The sequence below is a fragment of the Hypomesus nipponensis genome, chromosome 1, assembly GCF_054491055.1.
Source record: "Hypomesus nipponensis isolate SF chromosome 1, ASM5449105v1, whole genome shotgun sequence".
Lineage (NCBI taxonomy): Eukaryota > Metazoa > Chordata > Actinopteri > Osmeriformes > Osmeridae > Hypomesus > Hypomesus nipponensis.
Genome location: NC_140361.1, coordinates 1,856,512 through 1,877,673, shown reverse-complemented (window position 1 = coordinate 1,877,673; position 21,162 = coordinate 1,856,512). Strand labels below are relative to the sequence as shown.

The window sequence follows — 21,162 nt, the reverse complement described above, 5'->3', positions numbered from 1 at the left end:
TGTCCATCAGTGTCTCGAATGCATAGAGTTCACCAGCTTTGACTGGCACATGGTATTGACTTACCTCTCCAAACCTCGAGACATGTTGTCATTACGCTTGTATGTTTGCTGTCACATCTGAGGCCACAGGCTGAGCCCTCTGGAATGACAGACGGGTGTTTCCAAATGGCGAACTGTCGCAGGCCGCCATGTTGAAGCCACCACGCAAAACACCACTCCTCTGGCTCCCCAATGGTGCCGTAGAAGTTTAAGTTTGCAATTAAGAAAATAATTATCTGGATATCTTTTAAAGATGAGAGGATCTTCACATGGCGACTTGGTCAAACACTACAGAGGCAGAGCAGCAGGGAGTGGAGATAATTGAGTTTAAATTGGTCTCCCATGGCAGTAAAACTTTGTTCAATACAAGACAAGCTTCTCTGTGATTGGATGACCGAGTTGAGCATTCCGACCATCTATTAGCTTTCCTGACATTATAGCGGGAATATTAGTACATAATCCAGGCTTTGCAGGGGGGAAATGATGTGTAGATGCGATATTTCTCTAATGTGTGGATCTTCTCTCCTTTGAAACAGCCCTGTGATATGAAAGTAAACGCGTTTTTGATTTGGACATCTTCATTAAGTAAGCACCTCACCCCAAGGTTTAAGCCGTATACAATAGAAACAGCTTTAAAGTGCCATAAATGCGCTTGCAAACTCACCAGTCGTCTTTAATTAGCATCCTCTTCCAGAGAAAATTACCCTCCACATGAAACTAACATTAAAATTGGGTGTTTTACAGTCCTGCAGATTTTGTACTCCGATGCTGCTTGAACAACATTGGTTAGATTGGAGCAACTGAGTTGAAACATTAAACATTATTGGTTACACATTAATACCTTTGTATAGATTGTTGGTTCTGTCCTAGTTTGGACCCTATCGATGTGTTGTGAAACATTTTAAATGAATCATGAATCAATATCCTTCCTAATGGTGTAAATAAATGTTTATGTTGTGTTTTGTCAGTTAGAAAATACCCAAGACTGCCAATCTACTTAAAACACTCCACAAGCAAGTTTTTGTATTTCGAAAATACTAACATATATGAAATTAAATAAAACATGACTGTGCTATCACAGAACCGCATGTCCAATGTGCTTATCACAGAGCATGATATTCATTAAAATTAGCCTTTCAGAGTTTGATTAGATGTTTGGGAAGTTTTTCATGGATTTCTTGGATCAAAATCCACATGTTGTGGAGCAGTGGGGGTCTGTTCCCTGAGGGGTGCCCCCAGGGGGCCTGCGTGTGGATCCAGAGATACAAGCAGGGTGAAGGAGTGAGTATTAAACATCTAAATCCAGGAGCCGTAATCACCTTTTAAAAGCCAATCAGCCCTAACAAATGTGACCATTGAATTCACCCTGACATTGTGATCCTCTTCTAGGCGTCCTTTTATCACCAAGTGCCTGAAGATATCTTGTATTTTGGCTCAACGGTATTTATGGTGGTGAAAAAGCATTATGTAGAAGCAGAACTAAAACGATTAGGATTAAAAACGACGCTATTATTAATACTAAGGATGAGAACCACTGCTAATAATACCAAAAAAAAAATACTCAATAAGAAGCAAAGTTAGGCTGGTTTGTTGGACATAACCAACTAGTATTGGTGTAATCCTTGTAAACTTTGTGAGATTGTGTCTTGCATATTGTAGTCTCATGCTACAAAACTGATTTGGTTTGACCATTTCTTTTTACCACTTAAGTATCTGCAGAAGGTTAAGAGTCAAAGGATTTCAGGCAGACCAGCTGAATTGTGGAGTCTGTAGAAAGGGGAAAGAAGTTCCTCATGATAAATTCATAGAAGTGACAAGGTTGAGTGGTTCTCTGTCCGTGGGTTAATTTGTCAAGAGGCCTTTTGCCTGTACACGCTGTGGCGGCATGGCGAAGCAGAACATCATCCATTTCACTGTGGAAGGAGAGAAATAGGCCATAAAATGGCTGACGCTATCGACAACCACATACAGTATAACGGTGGAGATAAGGTGTGCCCCACCATGTTGTTATCTAAACAGTGAAGGCAAGGTGTTCTATATATATATTTTTTTTTTTTCAGCTGAATTCCATTTTCACACCTGAGTGTGTGTGTTTGTGTGTGTGTGTGTGTGTGTTTGTGTGTGTGTGTGTTGTTCTTGGATCAAGAACGCGAAACATTTCGATGCAAACAACGGACATTCCTCATCACTGAAAAAGCACTTGACTGTGAAAGGAAACGTTTCGCCAACCACAGACGTCAGGGAAAACACCAAAAGGCATTTCGGCAGTCGGCCCAGCAATCAAAGGTAAACTAGAGGTTGAAGCTGGGACAGTGTCTCTCCCCTTAGTTTACATCAGAGGAATTCATGACGGGCCTGATTCCAGCCAACTGCCGTCACTGGAGTTCAGCAGCGATAGAGCAGAGGGGGGTCAACCAAAAGGAACACGTTCAGGGAACACAAACAATGTTTTTTAGAATAAGATGGGAATCAGGTCACTATTTTATTCTCCACTGACAAACAGTACTGTAGCTTTGGTATTAATCGATTTGAATGGTGACGGGGTACACAGATTCTAAAGTGATTAATTACAACATAGTTGTGTAGTTTGTTCTTTAAAACTACAGTATGCATCTAAGATTTAAAAGGCATGCCAATTGCTTTCAAACCGAACATTTCTTAACTCTTTTACAGTACTACTTACAGTACTACACTGAAAAATTTAACACTCCAAAATAAAGCCTGACATTGGTCTCCATATTCGTTTTACCTCTTGAGTTTTTGTTGTTTGTATTTGTTGAACTTCTACCTTCCATTGCATGTTTATTGCTGCATAAATGAACATGAATTTGGGTCCACATCAAATGGGCTTTATATTCCACAACCGTTTGAATGCACCTCGCGTAGCTCACATTTACCATTTCAAAACCATAATCGAGTTTAGCTTTGAGGATAATCCTGTTAACATATGCTCTCTTTTCTGAGATTAATATGCATTCATAGCTGTTGTTACATACAATCATCACACGTCACTATCTCTATCAGTCTGTTTCAACTTCAGGCTAAAATAAACAGGATCTCTTCCCAGCAGCTTCGCCCACCTCCACATTTGTGGTGATTATATTCTGATTACGTGTTTGGCATGCCATCCACGGAGTTGGGGGGAGCATTAAGGGGCTTGGTGGCTGAGGGACCCCCTGCAGAGATGAGAGGGAGGTAAGAGTCTGGTGGAGGGGGGGGGGGGTGGACAGGGGCTAACCAATCCGCTCAGCTAGAAATGGGTTCCGTCATGGCTGCTGCCCGGGGCTCTCCCTCTCGCTCCCCACCCTCTCTCTCTCTCCCCCTCGCCCCGCCTCTCTCTCTCTCTCCCCTTTTGACTCTCTCTCCCTCTCTCTCCCCCTCGCCCCCCCCTCTCTCTCTCCCTCTCTATATCTCTCCCCCTCTCCACTATTTTTCTTTACTTCATCTCTAACTTTTCTGTCTCTCCTCCTCCTCCTATTCATTTCCTCTTTTTTATCACTCGTTCTCAGCTCCCTCTCTTTCCCTCTCTCCCCTACCTATCGCCCTCCCTCTCTCTCTGACCTGCCCCATGAATCATGGGATTGTGCTTTCGCCCACCATCTCCAGCGCCGCCCCCTCCCTCCGTCCAACCTCTACCCTCAGCCCCCCCCCCCCCTTCAACCTCCACCCCCACCAACCTCTATCCTCCAACCCCCCACCTCTCTCTCCCTCCTCTTGATATTCATCTATCTGCAGTCACTAAGGAGATGCACAGACCATCCATCACAATGCACAAATTCTCAGTGCACAGATTCGGTTGAGTCCTAATTAAAAACCCTTTCCAGTCGTTTTCTTGGGAGATAATTAGACTTTCATCTCACCAGGAAGCCCCTAACAAAGATCCATTCCTTTCTTCGAGGCTTGGAGAAAATACAGGGGTCTTTAACCACTTTCCTTTAGGGCACCAGTCAATAATTAAAGATATCTTGGGTTACAAAAAAGTCAGCTTTGGTGGGGTGAAAAAGGACTAATATCTTCAATTCTGCAAGAAAATTCCCTAAATTGGTGAAGGATCACAAGAGAAATTTTCAAAGAGCAAGGTTGGTGCTTGAGCCTCTGAGTTGAGCCATTGATCTGTAATAATAACACCACAGTGCAGTGTCTGCCTATAGGTGTCTTGTCCTACGCCTGACTAAAAACCAAGACCGAAATCTAAAAAAAGAGCTTGAAGAGTAATAAAGCTTCAGGCAGGCCTTATATGAGAGACAGCTGGAGGGGTTGAATAATTGAAGACTGCAGTCCAGCTCTGAAACACAGGCCATATCCTAACAGCTGTTCAACATGCCGAGACTGACACTTCAACACACGTCAGGTGTGCGCAGTTAAGTCTCCATCTGTTATTAGGGTAACGAACGCTGCCACAGTCATGGTATTATGAATCATCACCACCGCGATGTGATACATGTGAGAAATGAAGAAGCCGCGGGAATGGTGACGAACTCGCATGGTCGTCGTTACCGCGGTGACGATCATGGTGGTGATCATGGTGATGGTGTTGTTGATGAAATGGACGATTGTGGCACGAAAGACCGAACCACATGCAGCGAATATGTTCGCTCGTCGTCCTCATCGCCAGCGTACATGATGTGTTTGTCTACAGTGCCCATTCGTGTCTCAGCGTGTGTTCTGGCCTGCGGCACCAAGATGTCCAGTCATGAATAATGCCAGTGTTGTAATGCTTGACTGTTCCCAATAAACGGATGTCAAATTCAAAACTCATTGTTTTAATGTAGAACAGGCGAGCGATGAAAGGCAATGACAGCGTAACTTCCAAAATCAATAGCGAAGCTGCCTTTCATTCCATAAGTGAAATTTGTATTCATCTCAGAGGTATATATTTATCCCACTTATAGCTTTGGCCTGCGTCCAAATTCATTTAGTAATGATTACCTGACTCAGGTAAAACCAATTTCCATTCACTTGTTACCCAAGTCAGGGATGAGGCCATGGTGAAAGGTCACTTTTCAGCAATTTTTGGATGAGAGCTGTGTAAACAGCAGCTGATGCCATGGTGTGTGTGTGTGCGTGTGCGTGTGTGTGTAACAAAGGGCTTTCACTCCCTTACTGAGTGACTGACAGTGGGGTCTCACTGCCTGTGCTGCTGTACGCTGTTTGTTGGGATTAACACCACACGGTTTGGTCCACTTTACCATCGCCTTATCCTCCGTGTTCCCTGCATCACTCAGCCGCTAAATGAGCATTCTAACAGTGTCTCTCTCTCTCTTTCTCTCTGTGTGTGCGTGAACACTTCCCACTCCCCCAACACCACCTCAGTCACTGTTATGGCACAACAAAGCAATACGCAATCTAAAATGTACTGATAGACAATGTAAGGATGGTTGAAAAAAACACATTTAGTGCTGGTAGTAAAAAATGTGTTAAAATTATAACTTCAAAGAAATAGACGATGATAAAGTTAGTTAAGGAATGTGACAACGGTGTCACAAAGGTGTTTGCGACTTGTCAATTGTTCTTTTTTTTTTCTTTACTTTTCTTTTTCCAAGAAACTTATTTTCCTGTGATTTTCTTTAGGATTCAGAGATGGTCCACCGTATGGACTCCAGGAAGCTAATTCTCACCTCTCCAGGCTTGTTCCAGCATGAGACCAGGTGCCAGATGTCTTCGTCGGGGATGCACAGTACTTAAAAACCACAGAACAAGACATCGCCATCAGTCTCGTTTACTCGACTTCCTCACACAAACGTGGCAAAACAAAAGAGTGGTGAAATGCTTTTTGTGACTTGAACTGCATTCCGGAGTAAAATAATAGTCTGATAATGCAACGTTTTGATGTATAATATCGAAACAGCAGTTTCCTTGTTATGACAGTAAATGACAGTTTTTTTTAGAAGACAAACTTTATGTTTCTTCAAAAATTAGTTATTTGCTCACCAAAGAGAGATGGTCCCTTTTTACTACACATCTGCACTGTACCACACACTCAATTATTCAAAATTCTTCGTTCAGTCAACTTATTGTTTATGTAAATGAACCACTATCTCCTCTCCAGAGACATTGCTGGTGAGATGCAGTTCTCATTAGTAGAATTGTTGATACAGGCAGCATTTGCTTCTCTTTAATCCTTGCAGCATTACTTCTGTGATATCCTACCTCATGTCCCCTATGAAGGCAAACCCTTCAAATGTTGCCTTTGAAATGTATGCATCTTTGGTACAATTGTGTAGAATCAACTTACTATTCACACTTTTGGTGACAGGTTTTTTTTGGTCTAACTTCTTATAGGAACACATGAACCTGTTTTCTACCGTTAATTAGTCACCTGGAGCAGAACATCTTTGTTGCTCAGTAGGGGGTGCAGAGAGGGTCAAACGATGCAGAAAGCAGCCATTTCCATTCAAAACAATCCAGAACAGCAACAACCAAAAAGTATTGCTTGAGTGTTTATCCACAAGAACCAGACCGCAGTTTGTGATCATACGAGTTTCTCCCCGTCAACACTTTTATGTGTGGTTATCATGTCAGAAATGTACCTAACAAGGCGCTGCTATGAATAATGAAAAAAACTTGAGAATTTTCTTTAGGAGAAGGACGCTGTAACGTGCCAGGCGTATTAGCCTTCGCTTTTGATTTCAACCTCCCTCCAGGGAAAGACTTTCAAAGCGTTGCTGTGCTGCAACGAGGCCCGCTTTCAAAGACCCCCTGCTGCTTGTGTCAGAGCGCGGAGTCTCTCTGTGCTCCATAAATTAAACTTATCCAAATGGTCTCATGGAATACACAGTGGCTACATCCTCCTTATCTAGAAGACACATTAATGAGGAGATGACAGAAAGACAAACCCACTGCATCTTTATCAGAAAAGAGCAAATTATACTTTTGTTTTTTGTAACACGAAAAAAAAAAAAAAAACTGTTCTCGATGTAAAAACAAAACGGTTTCTAAGACATGTGTTTGGAAAGCTTGTCAAATTATCAAGCTACTTGCACACTTGTCCAGGCGGGACTTTAGTCATTAGGAATGCTAGTAAAAGAAATATACACTGTAATTGGGTAATTAAGTTGATAAACTTAAACTTTGGTTGATAATTCAAAACATCTATCTATTTCTGTCACTAAATTTGTGAAAGAAATGTGTAATGTTTACACTCAACCAGCTGTGAGACAAAATTAACCTTCAACTTAATTGCAATATTGACAATAGACTTCTCTTGGGAATGTAGGCTACACATCCTCCTATTGACGATTAGGCCCTAGCGGGTGAAAGGATGGATAATACTGTCCAGTGGCCACTCAACCTAATGAAAAGATAAGCTACAAAAGTAGGCTTCTGACAGGTAAAGTAACACTTTAAATCAAATGTCATGACATCGTTTTGTTAATTATCCTTTGTCAGACAAGGAGACAAGTACACATTGTTTTCTACCTTTTGGGTAGGCCTGTATTATACGAGATGATGTTTTGGATAATTTGCACCAGAGGAAATCGACTTCTATTTTGGGGGGGATCAGTGCACTGACAAGCAATTATTACAAACAAAACATCTTCTGTGCTTGATGAGACTGCATGGAAATGTTCAAAACATCTGTGTTTCCACTGCCAGTCCTGTCTGTCTGATATCGTGACGTATTCATGATTTAATTAATCTGAATTGAGTATTGGATGTCAGAGAGTTCGAGAAAATTATGCGCAACACATGTTTAATCGAGTAGACTATCACAATACCTTTCACAGTTTTCTGGTGTCAAAAGAAATTAGCAAAGCTTGTTCTCTCTGTTGTGTTCGCAGGAGCCTATCGTTGAACAGTAACAGAGAGACAGATGTCATGGCACAGAAAGTTAGTCAATCACATTGATTTGTCTACATCTGCCAATCAAAGCGCTGCCACTGATGACTTTGATGGTGACGAACACGGGAGAGTAAACACGTTTCGGTGTTCGTTTCTGAAGTGGCGTTCGCTTATGCGTTTCGACAAACAGGCCCATCGCCTCACAACAGCCTAATTTGAACCCAAGTCGATATCTCACTCCCTCGGCCACAAAGAAAAACAAATGATCAAAACAAACGATACAATGTTCCTGAAGACCTTTTCTGTTGCCAGGCACAAAATTACCCTTTAATTAATTGTTCTCCCTAAAATCTTTACCTGGCAATTGAGTTCTCATTGTCTGTGGGAATCACAACTCAGAAGGGAAAAGAGTTGTCTTAAGTCTGATGGAAAACTATTGCCAAACAAACAAATTAATTATAGTGTTTGGATTGACGATCTAATTCAATCGCAGCAATAATTTCTCTTACATTTATTCTAATTAAAATCACATTAAGAAGTGGGTGTTGCTTCAAGCAAAAGCCTGTGTGGTAAATTACTGGAAAACAAGGTATATTTGAGATTAATTAGCAACTAATGTACTTTTTAACCTAATAATATCTGAAGAGAACAAAACAAATCCTGTTATAATTTTGCAGTAAACCTAAACAAAAAACATACTTATTTGACTAACTTTTGCAACTCTACAAAGTATAATAATGCCCTTGTTTTTACATGTTCCCAAGTATGGTTTTATTGCTGTCATCAGTGAACATTTTCTTAATGAAGACCAAGGGAATTTTGTCAAATCGAAAACCTTTTAAAGCAGTTTCAGAACACACAGTACAAGAAAAATTGCTCTCAGTGGAATTCAGACTGTTCTGGGAGGTTTCTGTGAGTTTTATTCGCATAAAAGTGTCCATTTTGAAAATTGTAGCTACAGTAAATGCCAGATAAAGAACCTTAAAGGTCATCCTGTCTAATGCACGTCAAGCAAAAAAAGTTGAGACGAGCTTGTAAAATACGACTACAACTTGACTAACTAAGGTGTGGGGGATGACGAGGTGAGACTAACATCCTAGAACTACTGTACAGAAGAACCGAGCAAAAACATAACCGCAGCTACAGGACAGGTCAGAAAACAAAGAGAAGCACCGACATGCTACATGTGAGACATATGGCAACAACACAACAATAAACATAAAAAGTGTGTTACACAGCAGACAAAGGCAGGAGGAACAGATGGGCTGAACAACATGCTGTTGAAGAAGAACCATCATAGCAGAGGCTTTCAAAACACAAACCAAAGGCAAAAAAAAAAAAAAAAAACTTGTGTTGATTAGGCTTGTCTGTTTTTACGGAAACAAACAAATTGCCTCCCAGGAGTAGCCCATCTGGTTCATGGTGCAGCCTTAAGCAGAGTATTTTTCAATGACCCCAGCCCGACGTACAGTTGCTTGGGCTAAACGTTTTGGGTTTCAGCATGTTCAGTACCATTCGATAACTCTAATCAAATGCTTTACCTCACATTAGGGTAGCTCACATTTGTTTCTTGCCTCAATACATCCTGTCTCTCTAGGCAGTGGGTAAAGGAATAGGCTAAAGAAAACACAAGCTTAAGATGGAGCCTCTTGTCGTTCTCTTGGAACTGTTTACTAGGGGCAATCAACGATACTTACATAAACAATTCTAATCAAAATAATATATAATATTCAATTACAGCGAGAATTACACATTAGCCATCAGGTTTGAATGGGGTTTGAGACCATAGTAAACAGCCTTTACTTCAGCACCATCCACTGGATAGGTAAATCAATTACATTGTGGCTTAATTTAGCAGTCTTACATGGTGAGTAATGTTTGTTACCTTGTTCTGTGTGTCTCTATTGAATAATTAAGATGCTTACAGTGCTAAATTGCACCTGGAACAATATTCTAAATGTTAGCTGTGTTTTTAAATGCTTAAAATTAATTAATTTGGGGTATCGTAAGAACAACTTAATAGGTCAGTTTTCACGTAAGGACAATTTGAATTTGCAATGTTGTTTTCCCAAAAGTGTGATTAGTGGGTGACAACTTCTGCCACAGCAGAACTTCACAGAATTACAAACTTAACAAAAAAAAAGGTGAATTACCGCCACCTAGCATGCCCTACCATACTAGCACTCTCAACAACCACAATAGCTAGCTAATACTTTTTCCAATTCATTAATATAATACATGTATTTATTAACACAATGTGAACTTGGATACAATACGGACCTCAATCATGTTTACTCTGAATTTTATCTCAATTAAAATATACACATTTAAACTTTAGTTAACTGATTAAATATATTTCTAAGTAATATTATTTCAAACCAAAAGTTATTTATAAACACAAAGACCTTCCAGTTGGCCATTGGAAAGACATAAGGGGTGACAATGCTGAACAAAAGCTTTCAGCAATTAGCACAGCAATTATTATTTTACTGGCACTATTTAACAAGTAAAAAAATTGGTTTTGTGCCTTCTGTCATTATTATTTCCCTTTTACACTGAAAATTGCACAAAAAAAAATATGTAGGGCAAAAAAATGAACCAGTCCATAAAATAGAGTTTTCGTTCTTTGAAGCTAGATCTGTGCTTCCCTGTGCTTATTCCAATGCCAAGTGTAACGTAAGTATTTTAATCTTAAGGTCCAGCAGCTGCTATTACTGGGTACCTAGCTGGCTTTTAGCGCCAAACGCTTCCTTTTAACCACTTCTGATCGTCTATCGGACCTCCTAAATCCTGCATGGACTCTGTGTTTGTGATACAAACACTTGCATACAAAGCCAGGTCTACTGACAAATCTCTCCACCATCTGTTTCGACCCAGTGATATGACACTAAAAGGAACCCCTTGACTTTGATGCCGTTCAAAACAATATTAATTAATAAGTCTCCTGAGCATAGTTATGTTCTATAAATTACTTACTTTAATTTGTGAGGACACACAAAGGTAGAAAAAAACTAAGTTATAACTGACCCTGTCCCAAACTACCACCTAACAAAAACATATAGTCTGCACCTCTCTTCGGGTGCCTCAAGAGGGCAGTCAACATATTAGTTGTACGTTGATAGTGACAAGACAAATAAAGCAGAAACAACATGATATACCAACAAGATGTGAGCATTCCGAGTAGATACAGCAAGGTGAAGGTTAGCCCTATTTATTTTGCGCTGTGGTAGCACAATCTGATAAGGTAGCTCAAAATGTCAGACCACCGGAAATATTTGTCAAAACTTTCACCTCAACTTTTTCGAAAATTTAGATATTGATGTTGCTGTAGAAACGTTGAGACATTTTCCATACTTTTTTTTTTTATCCAGAATTAAAACATAACACCCTAACAAGGCCACTGTGCTGATGAAACTTAAAGTAATTATTTTGTGGTGAAGTTTCACTCACTTAACTATACCAATATTTCATCCAAGAACATAAGTTCATTAATATATGTTCTTATAAAGAAGATAAATATCTATTTAGACATTGCTGCTTTGTGCTCATAAGTGCAGTGGCATCGAGAAAGCTTAGGCGGACATCATAAAATTGACTCAAAGGGCAACTGTGATTGATAAAGTTATTCTTTAAAGGGCAATTCCCTTTAGCGGGAGCTATTTAATTTCAATCAATAACACGGAAAAAGTCATAATACTCCGTTGTCCACCTCCCTGCCCTCCCTCAGACGCCTTGTAACAACAGTACTGACTTACCTCGGTTAAAGAAAGATCAATGAATAAAATATGAAAGAAAATTGTTTTTTTTATATATATGAATAATGGAATAGTGGATATGGTAGGCTATAGAGTTCATTTCTCAAGGTTAGACTATATTGTGTTGTTACAGTCTACCTGGCCTGTACTTTGTACCGCCAGGGTTTGACAGAAATCAGAAGACACATTCATATTAACTGTTTTCTGTTCTCAAGAAACTCTTCCTCAAGGCAATCTTTGAGGTTGAAAATGATGTTCCTTTCTCAGCACGCGCTGATTCACACCAAAGCTGCAGCGCATACGTGAGCAGAGCATACGTGAGTCACTCTGCCAGACAACGTGAAAATATCACTGAATTAGATTAACTCACTGAAAGTCTGACCAATAATTACTTAGTTTCACATGGAACTTTACTGGAACATCTGATTAATCCTACTATTCAACAGTTAGTTACGTCTACATTTTGGTGGCTTAAATTGTGGACATCTATGCAGCAAGTTGTTCATTGACAGTTATCTTTGTAATTGATTGATATCCAGTAACCAACAAAAACAAACTGTTTTTTGAGCATGACGTCATTCATTCCAATTAAAAACTTAAAAAGCTAAGATCTGTTTCTTTATACCTCAACACCGGAAACTTAAGAGATCGGATTTATATTGAATGCACTGGCCCTTTAATGATGATGATGATTTCATGTCATGTGACAAAACAAGGAAATAGAAATGGATAAACATGAAATGTACTCACACAATTATAATATTTGATTGAGATAGACACAACGAATATGTTTCATTATTAAAACTTAACTTCCGTGGACAAGCTTTGTCTTCTCAAGAAGAATAGATGCACAGCTTGCATAAAAAGCATTTCGTCGTTCTACCCTACCTTTTAGCCAGGTAGCACTTTCTCCTTCGAAGTTTGCAAACTTCAACAAAGCTTGAGGAAAATGACAACATTCTTGATTTACATTCTTATGTTGCCGTTTGGACATGCAACGTTACCTCTTGTCATTAACACGTGGCCCTTTAAAGATGCTACGTCCGCAGGTATTGCTAAACTTTCACATTATAGGCTACACGTTAGTATGGTTTCTAACTGTATAAAAACCTCTTCATTCGTTTTTATATAACCAACAATGAGAAGCAACTCTGGTGTCAGAACTCAAACAAGGATTGGGATTCAACTCTTCCCCTAAATTGTTCAGAAATTGTCTTGGCGCTAATTTGCAAATTGCAAGCTGTTCAACATGTCACCAGTTGGCTTTCTAATCCTCAAAGCAAGCAAACGGATCAGTGTCCAAATGGTGATATGGCACAGTCATTAATTTCCTACAGAATGAGAATCCCTTTAGGTCAAACTTAAGGTGCTGTTGCGTGAGCGCTTATGCGGCACACTATAGGCCCTGCAGACAATTAAAAGTTTGGACTGTACGAACTTTAGCTGTTGTTTCCGTCCTCCGAAGCGTGGAGCGTCCTGCGAGCCGGAGGGTCGGTACTGGACGCGGTGGAGCAGGGCTGTAGCCGCTGCGAGGTGGACCAGTGTGACGGCAGCGTAGGCTTTGGGGGAAGTCCAGACGAGAACGGAGAGACCACCCTGGACGCCATGATCATGAACGGGTGAGCGTCACCCGTTCCTCTCATGCATCACTGAGAGAACATGGCCACAATCCAAATGGTTGTTGTCCTAAATCAAAGTTCAGCGAATGCCAGAGTAGCCTATACCTTAAAGTAGGATTTTTTTTTGGGTGCTTGGATTTCAATCTCCTAGCTTGGAATTTAATTTGTGGGGTAGAGACAGAGTTCCTGCAGTAAATAACAGGTTCAGCTGCTTTTGTTGTGTCCGACTCTTCCTGATTTACGGGGAATTGAAATGGAATTGATCCAAAACTCCACTGCGAGTCAATTACAGCCATATAATGGCCTTGGGATTGTAGATGTCTTCCTTTTCGCATGATAATCGTGTGCAACCACCCGTGATGAACTGTCTGTCTCTGCAGGGACACGATGGAGGTTGGGGCTGTGGCGGACCTGAGGAGAATCAAGAACGCGATTCGAGTAGCCAGAGCTGTGATGCAACACACTGAACACACATTCCTAGTCGGAGAGTCAGGTATTGTAAAAGTTAGGTTGAACTAGTATTCGATGTGAAATTACATCTACGTTGGATCGTAAACGAGTATTTGTTAATAATTAACATTTACATTGAGTCCTCAATGGCTATGTGGATATACTGTATGAAATATAAGATGTGGTGTGTTACTGACCTCTGTGAAGTCTGTGATCTCTGTTTGTTTTATTTACAGCTTCGGCTTTTGCTGAGAATATGGGCTTCACAGCAGAAGACCTGACCACCAACAAATCTCTTAGTATTTTCACACAGTGGCTGAAGGACAACTGCCAACCCAATTATCGGAAGGTGTGCATCTCATAGCTTCAGCTTCATACAGTTTAAATCAAGTATTAGGTATAACTCTTAACACCTCATTTGAGATTCCGAATATCATGCAGGATGAATTTCAGTTATCCTCATCTCAATGTTTTGTAATACCGCCCAAACTGTCGAAAGAACGAAGCACCGTTTTATACCCCTCAACAAAATCGTACAATCTTGTCAGGAAAATAGGTAAAGTACATCACCTCCCATCTTTAAAATCTATGAATAACTCTGACTGTTGGATGAATTATGCATTGACGGCTGCCTGAAAGAGACGACTGTTGATCCCAACATGCTGTTAGCATTGGCACTATCAAAGCCCTGTAGAGATCTGACTGAGCCTCGTCCTCAGCTAGCCTGCATACATTACCACCAAGCTGGGTAGCAGGTCGGATACGTAAGACACCATGTATACACTGCATCAAGACTGCATCTAGATAAAAACGGTGTGAGTTTGTGTTGTGGGAATAGTTCAAACTTGTGGCACAGAACATTATACATGGTGTGTACATAATCTTAATTTTATATTCAACAGAGTGTTCTTCCAGATCCTTCCAAGAACTGTGGACCATACAAGCCAAGAGCCATGTTGAAGCAAAGAAAGAGAGAGCGTCAAATTGACATACATGCTCATGACACTATTGGTAAAATATATGATTGGTGTTGAAAACTTAGACATTCGCTTTTGTATTGCTAAGACAGTATGGTATAGTGTTTTTGTGCCTTTTTAATCTGATGCTAAATAGTATGAATTTTTTAAAGTTATGTTATGGTTACCTATAATACTTTTGTCAGATTAAAATGCAATTATTTGTTCATAATTGTGTATATTTCATTCAAAATAGGAATGATTGCGATTGGTCAGGATGGTCATGTGGCTGCTGGAACATCCACCAATGGAGCAAACCACAAGATCCCAGGGTACATCAAAACATACATTTCATACATCCTATATGAGTCGCATGGTGATTGGATGGCCTTTACTACAGTAAATCAGATCCCTGGTTGTGGTTATTGTTAGTCCACAAGACTGTCTTTGTTGAGCGCTGGTTAAGTCAAGACTGTCTTTGTTGAGCGCTGGTTAAGTTAAGACTGTCTTTGTTGAGCGCTGGGTAAGTCAAGACTGTCTTTGTTGAGCGCTGGTTAAGTCAAGACTGTCTTTGTTGAGCGCTGGTTAAGTTAAGACTGTCTTTGTTGAGCGCTGGGTAAGTGTAACTGAATGTGCCGGTGTTGTGTGCCACACCCTGTAGTCGTGTTGGAGATTCGCCCGTAGCAGGAGCAGGCGCCTACGCTGACAGCACCGCAGGGGGCGCGGCGGCAACCGGAGATGGAGACGTCATGATGCGCTTCCTGCCCAGGTTGGGCCCGATCTGCTCCAACAGCTTACTCATCCAGCACACACACAGCATGGACACAACACACGTAAACAAAAGTTGAGTTGGATGTACTTGAGTGAGTGCAGTAGATTGAGTTGGATGTACTTTAGTGATAGTAGACAATCATGGGCCAAAAGTGCAGTTTTAAAAGTGGTCTGAGGTGTGAACTAGCGCCAAGGAACTGTCTTATTTGCCAGACGCAGCATAACAGTAACATCTCTCTCGACCACAGCTAAAGCAGTACGGTCAACGCTGAACTAATAATGAGATTTGACAGGACTGTGGCTACTTCTACCCCTGAGGTGTCGAAGTATATGAAAGCACCAGTAACTGTCCTCTCTCTCTCTGACTGAGCCTAGTTTCCTGGCTGTGGAGCTGATGAGGACTGGAGCGGACCCATCCTCAGCCTGCAAGACAGCAATCTCCAGGATCAAGCGGTATTACCCAGAATTCTTTGGGGCCGTCATCTGTGCCAACACAACTGGTCATTATGGTGAGTGGCGTTTGGACCAGCAGAAGTGAGTTACAAAAATAGATGAACTGAGCTTGCTTTTTTCCCCCTCTTCGTTTTCAAAAAGGTGCTGCTTGCAACAAGCTTCCTGGATTCTCGAAATTCTCCTTCATGGTGTCTGACTCTCAGTCTAACGTACCATTACTGAAATCTGTGGATTGTTTTTGATTCATTTTTTTATATGTTGGGTTTTATGCTACTTTCTACTATCAATTATGTTAATTGTAAATTTTAAGATTTAATCATTTTAATCATCAGACTTTCTTTTGATAGCCATCCTGAATGTTTTCCGTGTAGATTTTGAAAAAAGTGATTTAAAAGTTGTGATCTACAATTAAACTGAATAAATCTGTTTGATAGTATTGACATTTGAATGGACTCAGCTAAAATGGTATACATTATTTCATTAGTAGAAACTACTGAAATGTGGCCTTCCTTAATAGTGCAAGAAAAAGCTTGCATAATGAGATATTTCTCTCAATGTAAAATGTATTTTTTATTCAAGACTATTTGACAGAGACAAATATGCTGTAAGGCACACCAGACATAACAAATTCAAAGACATGATCAATGCAACATGAATAAGCAAGCGAAAATATATTAATCGCATCGACCCGTCAGCTCTTACCACAAGGAAACATAAGAACGTTATAAAACTTGTAACCCTTCCGCTTGAATGATCTTAATCTCTAAGTTAGCTACTTGTTTTAGCAGTAAGGAGGGATAGCAATTCTTGTTTAGGGTTCCTGGTTAGGGTTCCTGGCCCGTTTCATGCCCACTGGAAGTAGTCACACTGCTTGCCCATCAGGAAACTGCAGACGTAGAAGTTTCGTCCATTATTCGGCCCCAGCTTGAGCACGGTTCTCCTGAGACAGCGTTTCCCATGGTTACAGAGGGGGAAATGTAAATCAGCCCACTGAAAGAACCAGAGAGAGACCGGAAGATTCCATCACCATTTAGCTGTTATATCATGTTCATTATGAGTCAGGGTGTATGTAGATTCTCTCTCACCTCAAAGAAGTTACAGCGTTTGTCTCTGGGGAGCGAGCAGTTGTAAAACTGTCGGCCCTTGTTCTCTCCTTCCTTGTTGACCACGCGGAGGACACTGGGACACTGATGGGACGTACAGCAGGGGATTGTGGGAACCCCCTGCGTTTCCTCATTTGGTGCTTTGGTTTGGGAGGAGCTGATGGAGATACAAGGGTAAAGACATGTCTTAATTTCTCCACCTTAAACCTGCAACTTCCAGAACCTTCTGTTGGTATTTTCACCTAACCAATTCCACGATAAGATGAAGGAGACGCCACGTAAACATACACACAAGAGGAAAAACATTGGGATTTGTTGGAGATCGCCCCACACTACTGCATCCCCGGATGTGGCTATTCATCAATCGGCACTTTTATAACAATACCGCATTAAAAATTCCATTGTCGGATGCTTTTTTATCCCACTTACCTCCCCGAAGTCAAAAACTTGCCTTATTATAACTTTCTTACTCATGAATAGCTGAGTGCACCCATCACTCACCTCACACGGCAGGCTCCATTGTGAGCTGTGCTACCAGGAAAAGGACTGTGATCAATTCTCATTTTCTTAGATGGTTGACTGGAGGAGGCCAACGATTCCCTTTTGGAGAGCTCCGTGCTTTTATTCTGCCAGCCACCAGAGGCATAATTGGGACTTGTTGTCCCTTGGCAAACGTTGTGTTTATTTAAACCTCTCTCCCCCGCCAAGGAATTCAGATGACTGCTGGCTGGGGAAAAAGGAGAGTTCGCTTGGTTTGGCTTTTTACACAAGTCGGTAAAAACAAGGGTGGTGCTTCCAAACGCAGCCTTGCGGTTGACTTTGAGCTCCTCTCGTGGTTTTGAAAAGGCATTGCAAGGGTACTTGATTAAATCTCTGGTGAACAAAGCCTTCTCAACGCTGGGCTCGTCTGCAGGGACTGAGAGGGAGGAGAGGCACAAAGGTCAATTTGTTTCATTCCACCGCCTTAGTGAATATCATCTTCCTCGTTTCTGAATATGACCTACGAACGTGAATGGATCGCGTAAAGGCTGTTTGAACTGGGTGGTGCCGCTGGAGACGGCGCTGACCCTCACCCTGAGTCCTGGGAGTGAGGCAGGCCTCACAGGTCCTCACCGCTGGCTGGTTCACCAGGGTGCACAGCTCACAGGCCCACTCCTCCTCCTCTCTCCTGGCCACGGCATCGCTGGGTTCCACAGACGCTCCGTAAGCCCAGTTCAATAAGCTGTTCCTTGCAGGAAGTTTGCTAGAAATGTAAAACTCGGGAAGATTAACACGAATCAGGGAGGATCTTGCGTCTGGCGTTCACACACACACCAAAAGGTATGTGTGAATATCGCACTAAAATATTGACATTTCTTGTGGAAATGCAAACACATTTTAGGTTTCCAAAGCACAGATACTGCTTGAAAACACGCAGAACAATGGAAAAAATGATGAGTTGGAATGGAGATACAGTCCACAAAAGGCTTTATCTGTGAGCTGTGCGGTAGAGCTTTACACTCAAACCCTCTTTAATGCCTTCCTCAAACAGACACCAGGAAGCTCAGAGTTTGTGCCTGTCTGACAAGCACAGTCCACACTCGCTATGAACATTCAATCTTCCATCATCACCTCTTACTTCCCAGCAGGCTTATCCACCTACAGTGAATGATGAACTCCAATTACATCAGAGATGATGCAAGACATCACAGTCCCACCCCCCCCCCCTCTGGTTGGCTCGCGACCCTCTGGTTAATATTCCCCACACATCTGATGTCGCAGGTTCACCTCAAGTCAACCTCTCCCGGGTCGGCGCTCTGACAGCGCGAACAGAAGTACGTCATCCTGCCGTGGTCGCCAAGGCGACAGACGGTGATGGCGTTACGGCACTGGCCACAGTGAGGACGCTTGTAGACTTTGTAGTGTTTGTGCAGAGGAGAGCCCGATTTGCGGCACTTGAAACAGAAATGAGAGGACAAGCAGACACGGTGAGTGAAAGAGTGGTAACGAGACTGGGCCTGCTATTAGCGGTGAGGAGCGAGACTGGGCCTGCTGTTAGCGGTGTTGGCGGTGAGGAGCGAGACTGGGCCTGCTGTTAGCGGTGTTGGCGGTGAGGAGCGAGACTGGGCCTACTGTTAGCGGTGTTGGCGGTGAGGAGCGAGCCCAGGGGAGCCCTACCTTGTAGAACAGGAGGGTGAAGTCACGCGTCATCTTCACTAGGTGGTGGACCTGTTCATCCGTCAGCTGCTTGATCTAAAAGAACAACAAGGAAGTCAGTCATAAATCAATAAAACATGGATGGTGCGTTGATTGACAAGAAGAGGGGTATGGCTCCGTGGTTAGAGTATTTGACTGCAGCTCAAGAGGTTGCAGGTTCAAATTGCCCCTTCTCTACTGCACATCACTTTGGATTAAACAAAAATCTGCTAATTAAACTAATGTTCGGGTCAATGTCTTCAGTCACTGAATGGTGACACTTATCTGTCTCTCTGCTTTGAGTCCCTATCAAACCTAAAAGTTGTTACATTCATATTTTTGCTTGTATCCAAAGCAACGTACAAATATCGAAAGTACATAACCAATCTGAAGCACAAACAAGATCTAAACAGTATTTTAGTCTTCAGAGTCAATCAGCGGTCTGTATTTCCCAGCCAGGTTGCAAAGTAACCACATCTCAGCAACCAGGCGCAGTGAATAAAGAAGACAACATTAAGACTCCTACAGTGCAACAACAACAACTACAGTTGTGTACCTTAACCGCAGGGTGGAGGCCTGAGTCAAACAAGGCCTCGTTTTTAATGATGTTCCCCACCCCGGGCAGCACAGCCTGGTCCAGGAGCACATCACAGAGCATCCTGTCTCCCTGTCCTCGAACCACCTCCTCTGCACGGCAGGAACTAAACTGGGGAGAGCACACATCCAGGGTCTGCATGGCCCGGACTCTCTGCTCACAGTCATCCGTTAGCCTGCACACAAACACGACTTTACTGGACAAACTTAACAGCAAAATACAGTTGCTCTCAGGTGTGGTGCTGTGTTTAATTCACTGTGTTGTCATAACAAACGTTTCACACAATACACAAGGGGGCGAGCAGGGGGATGGAGGGGGTTTTTTGGGGGGGAAATGTGTTCTTAAAATGTATTCGTTTCGAAAGGTTGAAAAACAAATGATAAAAGGTTCAATTAAATACAATCCTGCACAAGTACACAGTCCCAACAGTATCACTATGGTTATTGCCCAGAAACGAACGGTGGAACAAACCTTATGCCCATTACCTGATTTCAACTGTGGAGTCGAATATGCAGATTACGTCTCTGGTGAGGTGGATCTCCAGGATCGGACTAGGGCTCTTCCTGCCCGGAGTCTTGGCAGGGTTTATACGCATTGAACCATTCATACCAAAGTGAACTCTGTCAAAGACATACTTGTTCGGTAATTTTGCTCAGAGGTCAAGCATTTGACAGCAGCTTTAAGAGGCTTCATGTAAGCGCGTCTGCTAAATGAATACTTCATACCTCAACGCTCTTTGGCCGAAGTATAAGAAAAGTTCCTTTCCCAGGGTAGCAGCACCAGTGTATTGACACCCAGTGAGGATCTGGAACGAGCCTTTATTTGGGTCATTTCTCTGCAAATACGTCATTGACTGTTTAAGCAACACACACGTATCACTTCATTCGGCTACTGTAGCCTGCTGCATTACATCAGATAGCTTGTCTGTCACTTCTTTCATTAGTATACACACCTGTGTTGTCGTCGGACTTCGGAATTCTTTAACTTTCTGTCCTTGCTGGACCCTCGAACGAATCTTCTCTCCGTTCAGCGTGCAACCCGGCCCCTCAACCATATTCTGAAGGGATTTGTTAGCCAAACGGGATATATAAAAGCTTCTATCCTATGTTTGATCTTAACAACGAAACCAAACGACCCGCCACATTTCTAAATCCCGCGGGCTCACTGCTGACAGTCGTGTCGTCACGTATCATGTGACATTCTGGAAACGAGGTTGATTAACCGATTGTTGTTTGCGTTTCTACGAAAATAATGATCATTGTGAAGATGAACAGCCTGTCAATATCACATTACAGTAAGTTTAATACACTCTATGAGACCATTTGTGTCTATTACTTTGACTATAACCTGGCAGTGCCTGTCTAAAAGATATTAGACATTCTCTGCTATAACTAAATGTTGTGCTGCACTGCCCTCTGGCGGTTGATTGGGTTATTTAATGTTGTGCTTGAATACTAAGTTTAG

The 21,162-nt window shown here is 41.9% G+C and overlaps 2 protein-coding genes across 3 annotated transcripts; one reads left to right on the top strand and one right to left on the bottom strand.

Moving 5' to 3' along the window:
* The first annotated feature begins 12,279 nt into the window (after positions 1–12,279).
* Positions 12,280–16,269, top strand: aga (aspartylglucosaminidase). 2 transcript variants are annotated; one of them, XM_084696842.1, is made up of 9 exons: positions 12,280–12,625; positions 13,042–13,195; positions 13,576–13,688; positions 13,882–13,994; positions 14,548–14,656; positions 14,858–14,933; positions 15,263–15,434; positions 15,748–15,881; positions 15,967–16,269. In XM_084696842.1, the coding sequence occupies exons 1-9, from the start codon at positions 12,526–12,528 to the stop codon at positions 16,019–16,021; spliced, it is 1,026 nt and encodes a 341-aa protein (XP_084552968.1). In that variant the 5' UTR covers positions 12,280–12,525; the 3' UTR covers positions 16,022–16,269. The 2 variants fall into 2 exon arrangements, with proteins under 2 accessions (XP_084552968.1, XP_084553048.1); XM_084696922.1 differs by having other exon boundaries at positions 15,263–15,370; positions 15,967–16,265.
* Positions 16,270–16,376: 107 nt separating this feature from the next.
* On the bottom strand, positions 16,377–20,857 carry neil3 (nei-like DNA glycosylase 3). Its single transcript, XM_084695866.1, has 10 exons — positions 20,651–20,857; positions 20,424–20,533; positions 20,184–20,318; positions 19,660–19,873; positions 19,086–19,160; positions 18,696–18,862; positions 18,002–18,171; positions 17,430–17,844; positions 16,911–17,085; positions 16,377–16,815 (listed from the first exon to the last, which is right to left on the bottom strand). Exons 1-10 carry the CDS (start codon positions 20,750–20,752, stop codon positions 16,669–16,671), a joined length of 1,710 nt encoding a protein of 569 aa, XP_084551992.1. The 5' UTR covers positions 20,753–20,857; the 3' UTR covers positions 16,377–16,668.
* Between the last annotated feature and the right edge of the window lie 305 nt (positions 20,858–21,162).